General features: G+C 41.6%; 1 protein-coding gene across 1 annotated transcript; it reads right to left on the reverse strand.

The window, feature by feature from the left end:
• Nucleotides 1-265: 265 nt before the first annotated feature.
• Nucleotides 266-1,141, reverse strand: LOC120056943 (CDKN2AIP N-terminal-like protein). Its single transcript, XM_039005243.1, has 3 exons — nucleotides 897-1,141; nucleotides 653-755; nucleotides 266-449 (listed from the first exon to the last, which is right to left on the reverse strand). Exons 1-3 carry the CDS (start codon nucleotides 1,106-1,108, stop codon nucleotides 441-443), a joined length of 324 nt encoding a protein of 107 aa, XP_038861171.1. The 5' UTR covers nucleotides 1,109-1,141; the 3' UTR covers nucleotides 266-440.
• Nucleotides 1,142-17,765: the final 16,624 nt, after the last annotated feature.

The raw sequence follows: 17,765 nt of genomic DNA on the forward strand, positions 1-17,765 counted from the left end.
ATCAAGGAAGTACAATGAGGTTCACCCTGGGGTAATTTGGGAGAACATGTGAAGACCAAATGGAAAGCCCTTTTCTGGACACCTTCAAAAATGGTATTTGAATCTGAGATGCACAGCTGCAGACTCAGATTGATTGAACATGTAAAAAGCGTAACTCATTACACTGCATATTCCTGGCCTTACCATGCTTTGTTCTTGCAACATTTTCCCACCCATTTTATTCTCATAATGGGCCTTGTGTTTATTAGATATTGAATCAGGCAAGTCAGCTAAAATTATTTTAATGTATAAAATGTTTAGCTTGTGTTACATTTGTTGTAATACATGATAAAAAAACAATAAGAAGCTTGCATGTTATTAAAATAACATTTTAAAACCATATGCATCTGAGTAAAGTTGGACAGTAAGGTAATCCATCCATAACGGAGCAGGTCATCCAATCATCGTTTCTGAAGGAGAGGGAGACAAAATGATTATGGTTGTGTGTCCGTCCTTACACTGTTACCTTGCCTCCGTTGGTCTGTTTTGGAAGGCATAGCTGGAGACTAGACACCGGCCTAATTGCTTTCACCCGTCTATCTTTTCTAGATTTGTCTTCATGAAAGGCGAGGCAGGAAGAGGAAGCATTATTTTGGTATGAAATATAACCAACCTGATTTTTCATGATCTCATCTCTGGTTTTGAAAACAGGGGCATCATCCACAACAATTCCTTCAGCCATTTCATTCACTTTCTCCAAGAGGTCTGGACTGTATCTGAGAGAACATATAGGAACAGCAGTTAGTCAGCGACCTAAATTGCATGCCATACATTTGGTATAGTATGTTAAAATGCATTTTAGCTAAATAGCAAGTCAAGAAGTCAATGCACGCGATGTGTATTTATTGTTAACTCACCGACAGCCAAGAAACACGTTGTTGGCCCATACCATGGACAAAGCAAGCAGCTGATCAATGTGTGGGTCTTCAAAGTCGTTTATATTTCTGAATAGGAATGCCCTCCTGGCCTTCCAATGTTTTTCACTTTCTGAGATACCACGATATGTATCTACAAGCTCGGACAAATGCCTGTTTTGTTCAATGAATTCCTCGATATCACCCTCGGCCATTTCGACAAGTACACAAGACTTCCTAACACAAAAATGATTGTACGCAGAAGCAGAATGGAAGGCAGGAAGCTCTTCCTTCTTCTATGGTATTCTGGCGGTCTGCCATCTACTGGATGGGGTGAAAACTGATAAACGTTTACTCAAATTAATAGGGAGAAGGGAAAGGTGAAAAAAGATACTTCTAACTTTCTAAAGTAAACAAAAACTGTACTCCTTCAGTCGGATTAAAATGTATATTCAGATCCCTACACAGGCTCAGGCACCTGGGAGGGGTGGCCTCTTCATTCAGTATTCCCTGTAACAATTTCGCCTGTCCTGGAGATCCAGAAATCTTTTTGCTGCCATCACAATGATGTATAGCGTCTTAGATTTTTTATTCGTTTGAGTAGTTAAATGTATTACTTGCGCAATAAATGCTACAAAGTCCACCTTCTTCACTGTTAAGCCGAAACCAAGTCAAAACTTGCGTGCGAGAGTAAAAAGCCTCAATTCACATACACTGCGTAGTGTTTGCCAACTTAATTGTCATGAGAATCCATAATAAACAGTTGTATTTGTTATGTTCGCTATGTAGCCCTTGTATATTTTTATTGTGTGCTCCTTTACACTCACCTTATCTGTCATGTGGGAGCCACTGCATTAAACAGTTACGTTTAAAGGCTCCCGAGTGGCACTACATCTCAGTGCATGATGCGTCACTGCAGGCCCTGGTTCCAATCCAGGCTGCATCACATCCGGCAGTGATTGGGAGTCCCATAGGGTGGCGCACAATTGGCTCAACGTTGTCCGTGTTTGGCCGGGGTAGGCTGTCATTGTAAATAGGAATTTGTTCTTAACTGACTTGCCTAGTTAAATAATCAAATGTTAGCTCATGAAGGTGAGGAGAGTTGTAGATACAGTGCATTCGGGAAGTATTCAGACTCCTTCCCTTTATCCACATTTTGTTACGTTCAAGCCTTATTCTAAAATTGATTACATAGTTGTTACCCTCAATCTACACACAATAACCCATAATGACAAAGCAAACACATGTTTTAAGAAATGTTTGCAAATTTCTACAATAAAAATACAGAAATACCTTATTTATATAAGTGATCAGACCCTTTGCTATGAGACACAAAATTGAGCTCAGGTGCATCCTGTTTCCATTGATCACCCTTGAGATGTTTCTACAACTTGATTGGAGTCCACCTGTGGTAAATTCAATTGATTGGACATGATTTGGAAAGGCACACACCTGTTTTTATAAGATCCCACAGTTGACAGTGCATGTCAGAGCAAAAACCAAGCCATGAGGTCGAAGGAATTGTCTGTAGAGCTCAGAGACACGATTGTGCTGAAGCACAGCTCTGGGGAAGGGTACCAAAAAATGTCTGCAGCATTGAAGGTCCCCAAGAACACAGTGGCCTCCATCATTCTTAAATGGAAGAAGTTTGGAACCAACAAGACTCTTCCTATAGCTGGCCGCCCGGCCAAACTGAGCAATCGTGGAGAAGGGCCTAGGTCAGGGAAGTGACCAAGAACCCGATGGTCACTCTGACAGAGCTCCAGGGTTCCTCTGAGGAGATGGGAGAATCTTCCAGAAGTACAACCATCTCTGCAGCACTCCACCAATCAGGCCTTTATGGTAGAGTGGCCAGACGGAAGCCACTCTTCAGGAAAAGGCACACGACAGCCCGCTTGGAGTTTGCCAAAAGGCACCTAAAGACTCTCAGACCATGAGAAATTAGATTCTCTGGTCTGATGAAACAAAGATTGAACTCTATTGCCTGAATGCCAAGCGTCACGTCTGAAGTTAAGCTGGCACCATCCCTACGGTGAAGCAAGGTTGTGGCAGCATCATGCTGTGGGGATGTTTTTCAGCAGCAGGGGCTGGGAGACTAGTCATGATTGAGGGAAAGAGGAACAGAGCAAAGAACAGGGAGATCCTTGATGAAAACCTGCTCCAGAACACTTAGGACCTCAGACTGGGACGAAGGTTCACCAAACAACAGGACAACGACCCTAAGCACACAGCCAAGACAACGCAGGAGTGGCTTCAGGACAAATCTCTGAATGTCCTTGAGTGGGCCAGCCAGAGCCCAGACTTCAACCCGATCAAACATCTCTGGAGAGACCTGAAAATAGCTGTGCAGCAACGCACCCCATCCAACCTGACAGAGCTTGAGAGTATCTGCAAAGAAGAATGGGAGAAACCCCCAAAAAACAGGTGTGCCAAGCTTGTAGCGTCATACCCAAGAAGACTCGAGGCTGTATACGCTGCCATAGGTGCTTCAACAAAGTACTGAGTAAAGGGTCTAAATATTTATATAAATGTGATATTTCAGTTATTTATTTTTAATAGCAAAAAAATGCTTTGCTTTGTCATTATGGGGCATTGTGTGTAGATTGACGTTTTTTATTTTAAAAAAATATCAATTTTAGAAAAAGGCTGTAACGTAACAAAATGTGGAAAAAGGCAAGGGGTCTGAATACTTTCCGAATGCACTGTACACCCGAGCAGTTTCTAAATAATTAAGTTTGTCTCATTCTTTCTACATAACAGAATTCCCTCTTGAAATCGGAGTCCTCTAGTTTTCCAGCCTAGCTTGCCCTAGGCTATATGCAATCGAAATCAACACAGGTAGGCTGCATTTTTGTTATTTTTTATTTAACCTTTATTTGACTAGGCAAGTCAGTTAAGAACAAATTCTTATTTACAATGACGGCCTACCAAAAGGCAGGACAAAACACATAAAGCGAGACCTAAGAAAACAGCATAGCAGCAACACATAACACAGCATGGTAGCAGCACAACATGACAACAACATGGTAGCAACACATGGCAGAAGCACAACATGGTAGCAGTTTTTTTTATTTTTTTATATATAGCCTATTTGACCGAAACCTTAGTTTACTGCCCAATACATTATAAACTACATCTTTTGCTAGTCAAATAAGCATAGCATAGCAAATGACCTACGCATTTTCCACCACAATGCTTATTTTATTATATGTTTTTTGTAGCTTTTGATGTTTTTTATTTTATTATACAAAATTGATTTTTTTGTGTGTATAATGTATTTGGCAATTTAAAAAAAAAAATCACAATAATTTCAATGGTCTTGTTATCATTGCAATAGTAACATATCATATCCTTCATGTCAAAAACATGGGTAGTGTTCATAAAGGTAAATAAGTATGCTGCAAGGTTTTCCCAAAAACCTATTACAGTTTTAATTTAATAGAAGTGTGTAAAATGTTCACCTTTTTTGGGATGCAGTATCAACAAATTTGAACAACAGACTTACATGGATATATCTTATGTAGAATCTTACAGGGCACTTTGTCACGGCTGTAGTAAGAACGGGACCAAGGCGCAGCGGATGTTGAGTTCCACATATTTAATTCAAAGAGAAACCTAAACAAAACAAAATATATCAATAAACGAACAACTAAACGTGACTACGTGGTGCACAAACACAAAACAATATCCCACAAACACAGGTGGGAAAAATAGCTACTTAAATATGATCCCCAATTAGAGACAGCGATTACCAGCTGCCTCTAATTGGGAATCATACAAAACACCAACATAGAAAATATAAACTAGAACACAACATAGAAATTATAAACTAGAATACCCCCTAGTCACACCCTGACCTACTACACCATAGAGAAACAAGGGCTCTCTATGGTCAGGGCGTGACAGTACCCCCAGCCCAAAGGTGCGGACTCCGGCCGCAAAACCTGAAACAAAATGGGGGGTTAAGGGGGTGACTAGTGTCGGTGGCGGCTCCAGTGCGGGTTGTAGCCCCCCCAGACCCCGGATCTGACCATGGCGCTGGGCTGAACGCCGTGCCTGGACTGGGCATTGGCGCAGAAGAAGGCTCCCGCCTTGGAGCTGGGCTGGTCGCCGTGCCCAGACTGGATACCGGCGCTGAGGAAGACTCCGGCCATGGAGCTGGACTGGACACCGTACCCGGACTGGGCACAGGCGCAGAGGAAGGCTATTGCCCTGGAGCTGGACTGGACACCGTGCCTGCACTGGCCACCAGTGCAGAGGACGGCTCCTGCCATGGAGCTGGACTGGATGCCTTTCCTGGAAGCTCCAGACCGTTGACCCTCGCTGGAGGTTCCGGACCGTTGACCCTCGCTGGAGGTTCCGGACCGTTGACCCTCGCTGGAGGTTCCGGACCGTTGACCCTCGCTGGAGGTTCCGGACCGGGGACCGTCGCCGGAAGCTCTGGACTGTGAATGCGCACTGGAGGCCTAGTGCATGGAGCCGGTACAAGTGGCACCGGACTGGTGACACGCACTTCCGGGCGAGTGCTGGGAGAAGGCACAGGACGTACCGGACTGGGGAGGCGCACTGGAGTCCAGATGTGTGGAGCCGGTACAGGTTTCACCAGACTGCTCACCGGATCCTCTGGTCGAATGTTGAGTGAAACACACTTGCACAACATCTCTCTCCCAACTTCTCCATCACCTCCCTGACGGTCTCTGGCTCTTCAGGGAGAGTGCGGGGAGCTGGCACAGGATGTACCGGACTAGGGACACGCACTTCAGGACGAGTGTGCTGCAGCAGTCTCATCGCTACCACCTCTCTCCGGAATCTTTCATCGAATTCCTCCTCCGACTCCCACACAGGCTCTGGCACTCTCCGCTGCTCGACCGCTAGCTCCATGTGCCTCCCCCCCAAATAACCTTGGGGTTTCTTTGGCAGCGGACTGACGACACGCTCCTCATGGCGAGTGCAAGGAACCGGCACAGGACATACCGGGCTAAGGAGGCGCACTGGAGATCTGGTGCGTGGAGCCGTCACCTATGGCACCGGACTGATGACCTGCTCTTCAGAACGCTTGCGCTGCCGCATACTCCTAGCCAACTCCATTCTCCGGTATCCTTCCTCACACTGTTCCATCGACTCCCATGCGGGCTCTGGCACTCTCCTTGGGTCGACTGACAACTTCTCTATCGCCTGCTCCATGTGCTCTGACTCTTCCCGCGGCTCAGCCGGCCACCCCTTGTGCCTCCCCCAAGATTTTGGGGTTGTCCTTGGGCTTTCTGTGGACATTAACCCTGGCGTCGTCGCTGTCCTCCATTATTACCTTCCGTCTGCCGCCAAGGAAGGGTCTCGCATCCACCCATCACTTCTTCCCATGTCCAAAACTCCTTTACCGTGTGGATACGCTGCTTGGTCCTCTTTTGGTGGGATATTCTGTCACGGCTGTCGTAAGAACGGGACCAAGGCGCAGCGGATGTTGAGTTCCACATATTTAATTCAAAGAGAAACCTAAACAAAACAAAATATATCAATAAACGAACAACTAAACGTGACTACGTGGTGCACAAACACAAAACAATATCCCACAAACACAGGTGGGAAAAATAGCTACTTAAATATGATCCCCAATTAGAGACAATGATTACCAGCTGCCTCTAATTGGGAATCATACAAAACACCAACATAGAAAATATAAACTAGAACACAACATAGAAATTATAAACTAGAATACCCCCTAGTCACGCCCTGACCTACTACACCAGGGGTGTCAAACTCATTCCACGGAGGGCCTAGTGTCTGCAGGTTTTTGGTTTTTCCTTTCAATAAAGCCCTAGACAACCAGGTGTGGGGAGTTCCTAACTAATTAGTGATGTTAATTCATCAATCAAGTACAAGGGAGGAGCGAAAACCCGCAGACACTCGGCCCCCCGTGGAATGAGTTTGACACCTGTGTACTACACCATAGAGAAACAAGGGCTCTCTATGGTCAGGGCGTGACACACTTCCTTAAATTTGTTTGGTATACAATATTTGTAAGGCATCAACCAAGAATTTTTCCAGACAATGTCAGGAATAAGCATGGTTCAGAACATTTTTCCTCCAGGCATAAAACTTGTCTTGTGTATTTGTTACAACAAGAATTCTTAAGTTAGCCCACTCCTTCCAAGCTGAGTTCTGGATAAGCTCTGAAAGGAACTCTCTGAAAGGTATTGGAAACTCATTCAATGTTATAAATTGTTCATATGAAAGAATATTACCCCTGTTGTCGAAAATATCAAGAACAAAGTCAATATTCCTCTCATGCCAGCTAGGGTAGAACAATGACTTATTCCTTACAGTTATGTCTGCATTATTACACAAAAGAGCTTTATGTGGGGAAAAGTTGTGCAGGAAACATTTTCCAGGACATTAAAGCTTGATGGTGATACCTAGCCAATTAGCGGGTAATCTTTCAGGAATATAATTACATTTCACTTAAAATGGAAGATCTCCCAATTTAAGACGTTGTTTGGAATGAAATACCAAATTGATTCTGTATTGACCAAACTTCTTTTAAACCAATTGATCTTGAAAGTGTTATTTATGTCAACAAAATCCAACACTTCCAGACCTCATTCAGATCTTTTATTTGAGAGGACTGACTTTTTTAGTTTGTGAGACTTATTTTTCCAGATGAAGTCAAGAAAGGTCTTGTTAATCTCTTTACAGGTAGAGGGATTTACAAATAAAGATAATGAGGTGTACACAAAGCGAGACAGTCCCTCTGCCTTGGACAGAAGCACTCTCCCGAGAATAGATCCCGTTGTAGCCAATCATTAAATATATTCTTGGTTTTCTTAATTTTACAAGAGAAATTAATGTTGTCTGACTAAGTGGTCTTCTGATGGATTTATTCCTAAATACACAGTCCTTTATAGGAACATTTCTTTATCATCAGAGTCATATAAACACAAGATTTCACATTTAGAAACATTCTGTTTTAATTCAGATGCAATAGAGAATACAGTGGTAGTATTAAGGGCATGGTCTTTGTCTTTTAAAAAAAGAGTAGTATCATCAGCCAGTTGAAACATTTTGATTTCTCTGTTAAAAATGGATAAGCCATGGAGATTTGCATTATTCAGAATATGTAGAGACAGAAGTTCCACTATCTGAATTAATAAAAATGGCAAAATTGGGCATCCCTGTCGTACACTTCTGTTGATACTGAATCTTTTGGATGTATTAAGGTTTAGTACCACAGAACTATTCATATCTTTGTAAAACATGCGAATGACTTTGATAAAATTTTCACCGAAACCAAAACGTTTAAGAGACCGAAAGAGAAATTCATGTTTAATTGTGTCAAAGGCTTTAAAGAAGTCCAAAAATAAATAAGTCAATTGCATCTGAATAATTTAAAAGGTCCAAGACTAAACGAATGTTGGAACTTATGTGACGGCCATTCATAAATCCTGTTTGAGTCTCATTTATAATGGTATCTATTCATTTCTTTCTTTTTTGGCATAAGCCAGAGCAATCAATTTGTAATCAATATTTTTTAAAGTAATTGGTCTACAATTGTCAATGAGAGAAAGGTCTTCAGAATCAGTGAAATAAGGCCCTGTTTCATATTGGAGACCATTTCCTAATTTTCAAGGCAATCTAGAAACGTGAAAAATAACAGGGTTTTCTTGTAACTCCCAAAACTGCCTATAGAATTCAACTGACAGGCCATCAGAGCCAGGTGATTTACCTTTTTTCATTGAATTCAGAGCCTCTCTAATTTCTTCGATTGACACAGGTGATTCGCAAACTGAGTGGAAATCATCCTCAATTACAGGGACATAATTCTGAATGTGGCAAATTTAGCTTTCACAACCATCTTCCTGAAATTGTGAGTTGTAAAGGTTTTCATAAAAGGAATTGACAAATGTTGATATTATAATGGGATCTTTGCAAAATACAGCATTCATTTTGAGTGCCGTTATAGATTTTCTTTTGTAGATTCTCTTTTCAAGTGCGAAGAAATATCTGGTGTTTCTTTCCCTTCTTCAATCCATTTAGCTCTTGATCTGACAAAGTTATCCTTTGCCAGATCTGTGTAAAACTGTTCTAACTCTAGTTGTAAAGTTTGAAATACAGACTCTTCTTCTTAAGATAGATTATCTTTCTTCAGAAAACTGTCAAGCTTGCTCATCAAAGCTTTTTCTCTAAGGTTCTTCAGGTGCTTCAGCTCTATGGCACATTTAATGGCTACAATTCCCATCTACTTCCATGACCCAAGTCTTTTCTTGCAAAAATATCTTTGGCTAACGATTTTATGTTTCCAATGAAAATAGGGTCTTTAAGAAGTGTGTTGTTTAATTTCCAAAATCCTTGAATACCCTTAGATTTTATTAGCAGCTTGTAAATTCTGGGAAATCAAATGATGATCAGAAAGGGGAGCCAATTGATGATCTACATCTGTAACAAATTGTATCAAATGGGGAAATTAGGAATAAATCTACTCTAGATATTCGTGACATAGTTTTGTTGGTCCAGGTATAACCCTTTGCACCCGGATTGAAATAACACCAGGCATCATCAACAAATAACGCCAGGCATCATCAACAAATAACTGTCACGAACGTCGTAATCCTCCTCGTCTGAGGAGGAGCAAGGATCGGACCAAAGCGCAGCGTGGTTTGAATACATACTTGAATTTATTTAACGAAGACGAAACGAAGAACACTTGACAAACTAACAAAACAACAAACGAACGAACGTGAAGCTATACTACGACAAGTGCAGACACAGGCAACTTACGTAAAGACATAGACAATAACCCACAACCCACAATACAAAACAGACTACCTAAATATGGTTCCCAATCAGAGACAACACAAAACACCTGCCTCTGATTGAGAACCATGTCAGGCCAAACTAGAAAACCCCACATAGAAACAGACAACATAGAACTGCCCACCCCAACTCACGCCCTGACCATACTAACTAAAGACAAAACAAAGGAAAATAAAGGTCAGAACGTGACAATAACGCCAGGCAACATCAACAAATAACGCCAGGCATCATTCAACAAATAACGCCAGGCATCATCAACAAATAACGCCAGGCATCATCAACAAATAACGCCAGGCATCATCAACAAATAACGCCAGGCATCATCAACAGAGAGATCCTTGCATAATGTTGTGATGGTATTGCTATTTTGAGAGCATTGACTCATTCTAGGAGGAAAACAAGTCAGCAGAGTCATCAGGTGTTTTCTGGTAAGTTGGGCAAAAAGGGTCTTATTTGGAGCATGTGAGTTGAGAGTTAACATGACAGATGATGAAAATAGTATTGTCAAGTTTAACAGTTACTATGACCCATCTCCAATCCTGTGAAGATGAGGATTCTAGAATGTCGCCCTTAAACTTGTGGATAAGTGTCAAAAACATCAACGGAATGATTTGCTCCATGACTGAGATAGGCCATGTCTTCCCACTAGGACTTCCAAATTTCAAGTCACTTTCACACAAATTACTTTCATGAAGAAGGACACAATCTGCGTTACTGCATTTACAATATGAAAATAAGGCTTTCCTTTTTGTACGATCTCTCAAACCCCTAGCATTCAGGCTAACAATATTGAGTGAGTTGAAAACAAACTCCTGCATAAAAAAGAAAGACACAAACTAGACAACAGATGTAGTAATGTGAACAATAAAACAAACAGTAAACCTTGAGAGGTTTACTCCGACAGAAAACTATGCTCAACTGAGGTAGCGGTGGTTAACAGTATATTATACAACGGGTGGGTCTAATCCTGAATGCTGATTGGTTAAAACTGCATTCCAGCCGGGGTCTATTCCACAAGTTACCACTGGCTAAATCTGTGACGTTAAAATGCGTATTTACTCTGTTCCATCTGACTGCGCAGTCTCATCAGCCCAGCCAAGCAATTTATAGACTTGATCTCCACTATAAATAGCATCTAGACATTATCTCACATTTCTTTTAGACTAACATTTATTTTTCAACAGCAGAGATTTGTATAAGCCTTGCTGTCTGTCTCTCGACATTTGCAACATTGTTTCAATATTCAAATTCGATCTCCAGCTGTCCCATAGTAATGCACCTGTCGGGAGTCGGGATGAGACAGACAGGCAGACAGGCAGCATTTCTCAGCCAGTCTAAATCATGAATCAGCGTGCATCAGTTTTATGGATATATATAAAAAAAGGTCAATTGAAAAAAGGTCAAACGAAGTGCAGCTAGTTTGCAGTCTTTCCAGCTTCAGTTTGAAGTTATTTTGTTAGCTGTGTTTTTTAAGTTATTGTGTTAGCTTTGTTGTTGGCTAGCTCCTCTGAACAACAGTGTCCTGACGAGAGAGCACATTTTCTATGCCAGGCGAAAGGACGCCTCATTAGCTCATTGTTTTGAATGTATCCAAATAAATGTCACTAGAAAACAGCTTAAACAAATGCAAATGCAGCTACTGTTGTTATTCTGTCTGTACTGTTTGACGTGACAGTAAATTAGCCGTAGTTGGCTAGCTAGCAAGCAAGGAATGAGATGGTTGCCAACCAGTATGGAAATGGAACATTCAGAACGAACGACTGGGTTGCATCCATAGATACAGAACAAAAAGACTGAACGACTGGGTCACGTCTCTGGCAACCGAACCAATAGAACGAACGACCAGCCGGCTTGGGTAGCAACCCTAGATTTGTGTCGGGACTATATCTTGTGGAAGGATGAAATACTATGAATAAATTCATCACAATAACGTTTTTTTTTTCATTTTATTTTATTTAAATTTTTAAAAATTTTAGCCCCTTTTCTCCCCAATTTTCGTGGTATCCAATCGCTAGTAATTACTATCTTGTCTCATCGCTACAACTCCCGTATGGGCTCGGGAGAGACGAAGGTCGAAAGCCATGCGTCCTCCGAAGCACAACCCAACCAAGCCGCACTGCTTTTTAACACAGCGCGCCTCCAACCCGGAAGCCAGCCGCACCAATGTGTCGGAGGAAACACCGTGCACCTGGCCCCCTTGGTTAGCGCGCACTGCGCCCGGCCCGCCACAGGAGTCGCTGGAGCGCGATGAGACAAGGATATCCCTACTGGCCAAACCCTCCCTAACCCGGACGACGCTAGGCCAATTGTGCTTCGCCCCACGGACCTCCCGGTTGCGGCCGGCTGCGACAGAGCCTGGGCGCGAACCCAGAGACTCTGGTGGCGCAGCTAGCACTGCGATGCAGTGCCCTAGACCACTGTGCCACCCGGGAGGCCCCTCAATAACATTTTTAATGAAAATATGTTAATCATTATTTGAAAATGTTGGTAACCCATTGTATAAAAGTGATAATGCCCTCAGCCGGTGTTCGGAGGATATATCCAAACATTGTCTTCTCAGGCATTATCACTTAAACAAACCCTTTTTTCTTTTTTTAGCACTCTTGGCAGTACTCATAGTTCAAGTGTGGTTCATTTCATGTCACCAGAGTTAACCAGTCATTTTTCTTCCTTCGATGAACGTGTGTGGGCCCTTGAACCCAGCCTTCTTTCTCTCTTGTCGAGCCTTCTGTATAAGTGGCCACAGTTTCCCCCTGGCAGTCTGATCTTGCGGTATCAGAGCCTCTTTGATGCGGAGCTTCTTCTCATCTGGAAAATTTTCCAGATGATGACCATGTAGTGGCACATAGTGAAGCGCATGATGACATTGTGAGGGGGTCCATCAGACCTTTGTTTCCCAAGTTGATGTATCACATCGATCACGTCTCTTAGCTTGTCTTTGATGCACAGAGCCACCTTTCCCAGGATATTGATGACCGCTTCCCTAATGTCCTCTCCCTCTATTTCTCTTACGCCTTGGATTTTCAGATTCCACCTGCGGGAGTACCATTGAAGTTTAGCTACATTCTCAACAGCTCATTATTTTGGGATTGCAGTTTCTTCAGCTCGTTCTCTAGAAACTTTATCTTTTCCTTGTTCTCGCTCACAAAATCTTCTTTGATGTTTCTTTAGTAGCCCACTCTATGATGGAAACTTTGGAGAATGCGGTGTCTTGTTTAGTAGTCAGGGTCTGGATTGCAGAGAAAAGTTCAGACATGGAAATGTCCTCTCACTTTTTTCTCCGGTGGATTTTTAATTGAGGTAAAGAGGTTGCAAGGATCTCATCCTGGTCCATCTTGTCTTTTCTCTTGCTTGAACTCGCGGCATCTTGTGTATCCATGCCGCTTTGGCTCTTGTTAGCATGCCTGCCGTCTTCTGTGAGGCTTTCTGTCATGTTCTTCCCATTTAACTTGACAAAAACGAACTCTAAATTTGCCATATGTAGCTAAAACCAGTTATAGTTAGTTTCTTGCTACATTGAGAGCCAATATTAGGCTGTTAACCACCTAACCCTCAAAGTTGCTTGGACAAGTGAGAAAACACTCCCTCTCACAGCGACACCATCTTGGCCTCCCTCATAGACTTACTTTCTAATTTGAAGCTTTTTGCGCGCGTGACGCCATTGATGCTTGAGGCCCTCTGTTTTCTCTCGGTCACTACCATGCATTCTAACTTGCTAGTAAAATAATGCTTTTCGTTTGATTTGGGCCTTAGTGTGTCAGGATCCTTCTCCTGAACAGCATTCACTGCAGGGACATCCACTACCATCTCATCTCTACTCACTCCTTTAGCCCATTACAATTACAGCAATGTGCTTCAGACTCTTATTAATTCAACAAACACTTGCCACGTGTCCAAACGTTTTACAATTGTAACACTGCAGCAGTTTCTGTACATACGGTCTCACCGCATATCTCACATACCCAAGTTTTACATAAGTCGGGAACACCATTTAATCAAGACAGTAAAACCGATAGGCTTTCCTCCTTCTTTCCATCTATCATTCAGGTCAAGCGACGTGCGTCTACCACTCCTGGCATGTTATCCCTAAACCACACAGCCTCTATGTCCAACGAGATGCCAGCGATGCCACCTTTTAACCGGTGCCCTACTCTGAAAATCCACATCATACGCTTTCCACATCATACGTTGATAGCTTGTCCACTACTTTGACCCTATCTTTGACCCTATCTTTGACCCTATCTGAATGAGGTGGAAATTAGCAGACTTTTTGATCTGTAAGGTAAGTAACTTTAATGTGTCAAGCAGATTACACGTTTTCTTTGCTATTTCCAAAACGTAGCAATGATTCAGACATGGATTTCATGTTGTAATGTTAACAAGGTACTCAAAAGTAGTTCAAAGTAATGTTTTCATTTTATTAGCAAAAACAAAACTTCTTTACACAGCGAAATTGTTGAGGAAATCAGCCTTGTTTGCATAGCGATGATGAAAAGAATGTAATTTGACAAAATGATAATCATTAGGTCATCACACCGTTGCTGTAGCAATGGACTCTAATAGTTTATCGAATCCCATTGTGACGCAGGGGGGACACTTTTTGGCTGGGGGAGATTATTTGGCATGACAGGGCACATAAGAATTGTGACATTCTAATTTGTTGTGGCAAGAGAAACATCAAGTCTGAGTATCAACAGAAAGTAGGAGAATATTTGGAGGTTGGATTAAGATTTTTTGTGAATGATATTATTTGTTATTCAACATACCTGGTATAATAATCTATGCCTTCTAAAGCATACTGTTTATGAAGTAGAGAGTTGCATTCAGGGCAGGTGGGTTTTGAGCCCCACCTGTTTAGCTTAAAAAGAAATAAATAAATTTGTTTTGCATGTTATTTTGGCATTAATACATGTCAAATATCAGTTTGCGAACAATGTAAAAAAAAAAATCTGTGAGTTAATAAAGCCACATATTTTGCTTTCTTGAGTAAGGCAGCTCCAAAATGCAGGTGTTTCAGCCTAGCTCAGTGTTTTCTGTGGTGGTGGGGGTTGGTAATGTTCTCTAGTTGCACCGTGATTGGCTCAGTGTTCTGTCATTAATGGGGATACTACGTCACCACAAAATCTACGGGTAGAGCTTGAAAATTCAAGCCCCTTGGGTGCTGCCATAGAGTTACATTAGAAATGCCCATCAAATAAGGTTCAAGGTCATTGGCCACAGATAAAATGACGTCATATCACGTTATATCTACAGCAGCTTTGATTGGACTGGTCATGTCAACATCATACTTTCAAAATCTTAGCTAGCAAGCTAGCAGTCACCATCATGAATTAAGTCAACAATCAACTGAAAAAAGAATTTATATGGTTAAAGAAAATGATTAAATAATTCCACTCTGAAACCATATAATTGTATGAAATTTATTAGAATCATAAAACTATAATCTGATGATGTGTGTAGTTTTAGTCAGAATTAGAACAGGGACCTTTTGTTCCTTTTTAGTAGGTAAGCAGAGTGCAAGTGGGAAACAAATGATGAGAGGAGCTATCGACAGACAAGCTGGACTACTGTGTTCCTTACAGGACATTCTGTCTCCACCCGTGGAGGGGAGAAACTGTTAGGCTTGCAGAAAATTATGAAACATGTTGCAGATTAAACAATGTACAGTATCTTTATAGTGGAAAAACACAGACTGTCTGGGCAAGGCGTAGCTTAAGATTTGAACTTGTATGTATGTGTGTAGGATACCTACTGTTTGTGTGTGAAGGTATGTGCGTAAGGAGCCAGTATAAAATTGATGTTTTTGTACAACGGACTAGAACGTTCTCGTGAATAAACGTTTTGACTATTGTAAGCTGGGAAATCTGTCTGTTTCATTCACCCAGAATCTTACAAACTCTGGGTTGCAGACTGAGTAGATTAATTGAAGTTTATGAACATTGATAACAAAATTCTCATAACAGTGGTCCAAGTCTGAGTTTAAGGGTCTCTTTTCCAAGCTTAAAATGATAAACATTCAATGTTGGCCATGCTGTCAATCCAGCATGACTTCTGACATGCTCAATCAATCAATCAATCAATCAAATGTATTTATTAAGCCCATTTTACATCAGCCAATGGCACAAAGTGCTGTACAGCAAGCAATGCAGATGTAGAAGCACGGTGGCTAGGAAAAACTCCCTAGAAAGGCCAGAACCTTTTGGGATCGGGTCGGGAGACACTGTGGCCGTGTCCGACGATACCGCCGGACAGGGCCAAACAGACAGGATATAACCCCACCCACTTTGCCAAAGCACAGCAGAAGAAGGTGAGTCTTGTATGATGCTGCATAAATTATGTAATATACCAGGGAGATATGTATACTGTAACTAAGAAAGTAATACTAAGTGTATGTTGTGTAGTAAGCTGTTTGTAACCAATGTGCCTCACCCTAATAATTTGGTCCACTTTCCCATCATCATTTAGCTTACTGTTCTGACTTGGTGGTGCACATGTAGCCTATAGCCTGTTTTAGAGAAATGTAATCATCAAATATTTTAAGAGCTTTCATTGTCTGCTGATATGCCCCTTTTATTTATCCTATGGTTCTGATTTGGTATACAGGGAGAATACTGTAAGAACAGCCCATGTTCTTAATTCTGTCGCTGTATGTTTCAAAAGTGCTGAACAAATAGTTATATTGACAACGTCTGTCCTAGCTTGCTCATTAATGTCATAATCGAAATTACGGATTGCTTCTTATCCACTCGTTGTCCCCTTATGCTATAGTTTGTACATCTCAATTAACAGTAGAAACCACATTTGTTTAAGCAAGTCAGCCATATCAGCTATATTTTTTTAAAGGTAGAAAATTAGGTTGAATTAACTGTTTCGCTGCCAGACAAGGCTCCGCTGATAGCCAGGTGTAGCAGTGGTAAGGTGTGGGGACTGATGTTGGGACTCTGCTGTTGGGACAGCTTTATGTAGGCCCTAACATTTTGTGTGCACCATTTGTCACTGTTAAAGTGCAATTAGTGTATTGTTTAGTGTTGTGTTATGTTGAGTAGTGGCTTTGCTGGCATGCATCAAAAACAATTTGGGGGGAGTTTGCCCCACCAAGTTTTACATGCTAAAATTAATGGACGTACATCACTCCTTTACCCCTTTGACAGAGAAACACCAGATTCAGTAAGAAGCTATAGTCTTCTTTGTCATTTGACACTACAAAGATAAAGATACTATAAATGAACATTGTGATATATAAAAAAATTAAATATGATATCCTCCCGACCCAAAAGTACCCCAGGCTACTTGCCCATAAAAAGAAAGGCCTTTTTTTCAAAGGCAGGGTAGAATAGAAACCCTCCAAGAACATACTGACACCTCTTTGGCCTTGTCTTCATGTAACCAGGGGGCACTTTCTTTACAGACATGCCTGGAACAAGATCAGAGAGAAATACTCCCATCATTTCTAAGGAAGGAGCCTTTGGGGGCTTGTTTTGACACGAAGTCATTGATATGCTGTAAGATTCCAGGGGCAAGCCAACAAGGTGTTTCACAGACCACCCTACCTAACTCTGTCTATATGAACGGGTTGGGACAACACCCTGACAAGTATGAATGGAACAAGATAGGGGATGGGGGCAAAAGTGTAATAAAATGTGTGTAGGACTTGTATTGCTGAGTAGGCCTAGTTGGTTACCCCTTAATGTATAATTCACCATGTATAGATATTTTAACACCACCATTCACAAGGTAAAAGTACAATGCACTACTGCTCTTTCACATCTTCCTGAGAAAGTAAAAAATAACAGAAGGAATCATCAACCACAAATAAGTGGCAAGCACCAATATGACAATCACAAAATGGTATAACCAGTGATTACAGATGGATAAACTATCTACTAATAATTAACAGCTTATAAACTACTTATACCCTTTATAAATCCTTATACTATAAGTATACCCCAAAAATGTGAAGTGTTACAAACATCACCTAGCCTCTCTGTATTATCTATGCAGTGTCAAGTATTGTAAATGACTTGCAGTGCAAAGTGCTGTAAGGGATTTATCAGAGAAATGTCAAAA

This window comes from Salvelinus namaycush, chromosome 12 (genome assembly GCF_016432855.1).
Source record: "Salvelinus namaycush isolate Seneca chromosome 12, SaNama_1.0, whole genome shotgun sequence".
NCBI lineage: Eukaryota > Metazoa > Chordata > Actinopteri > Salmoniformes > Salmonidae > Salvelinus > Salvelinus namaycush.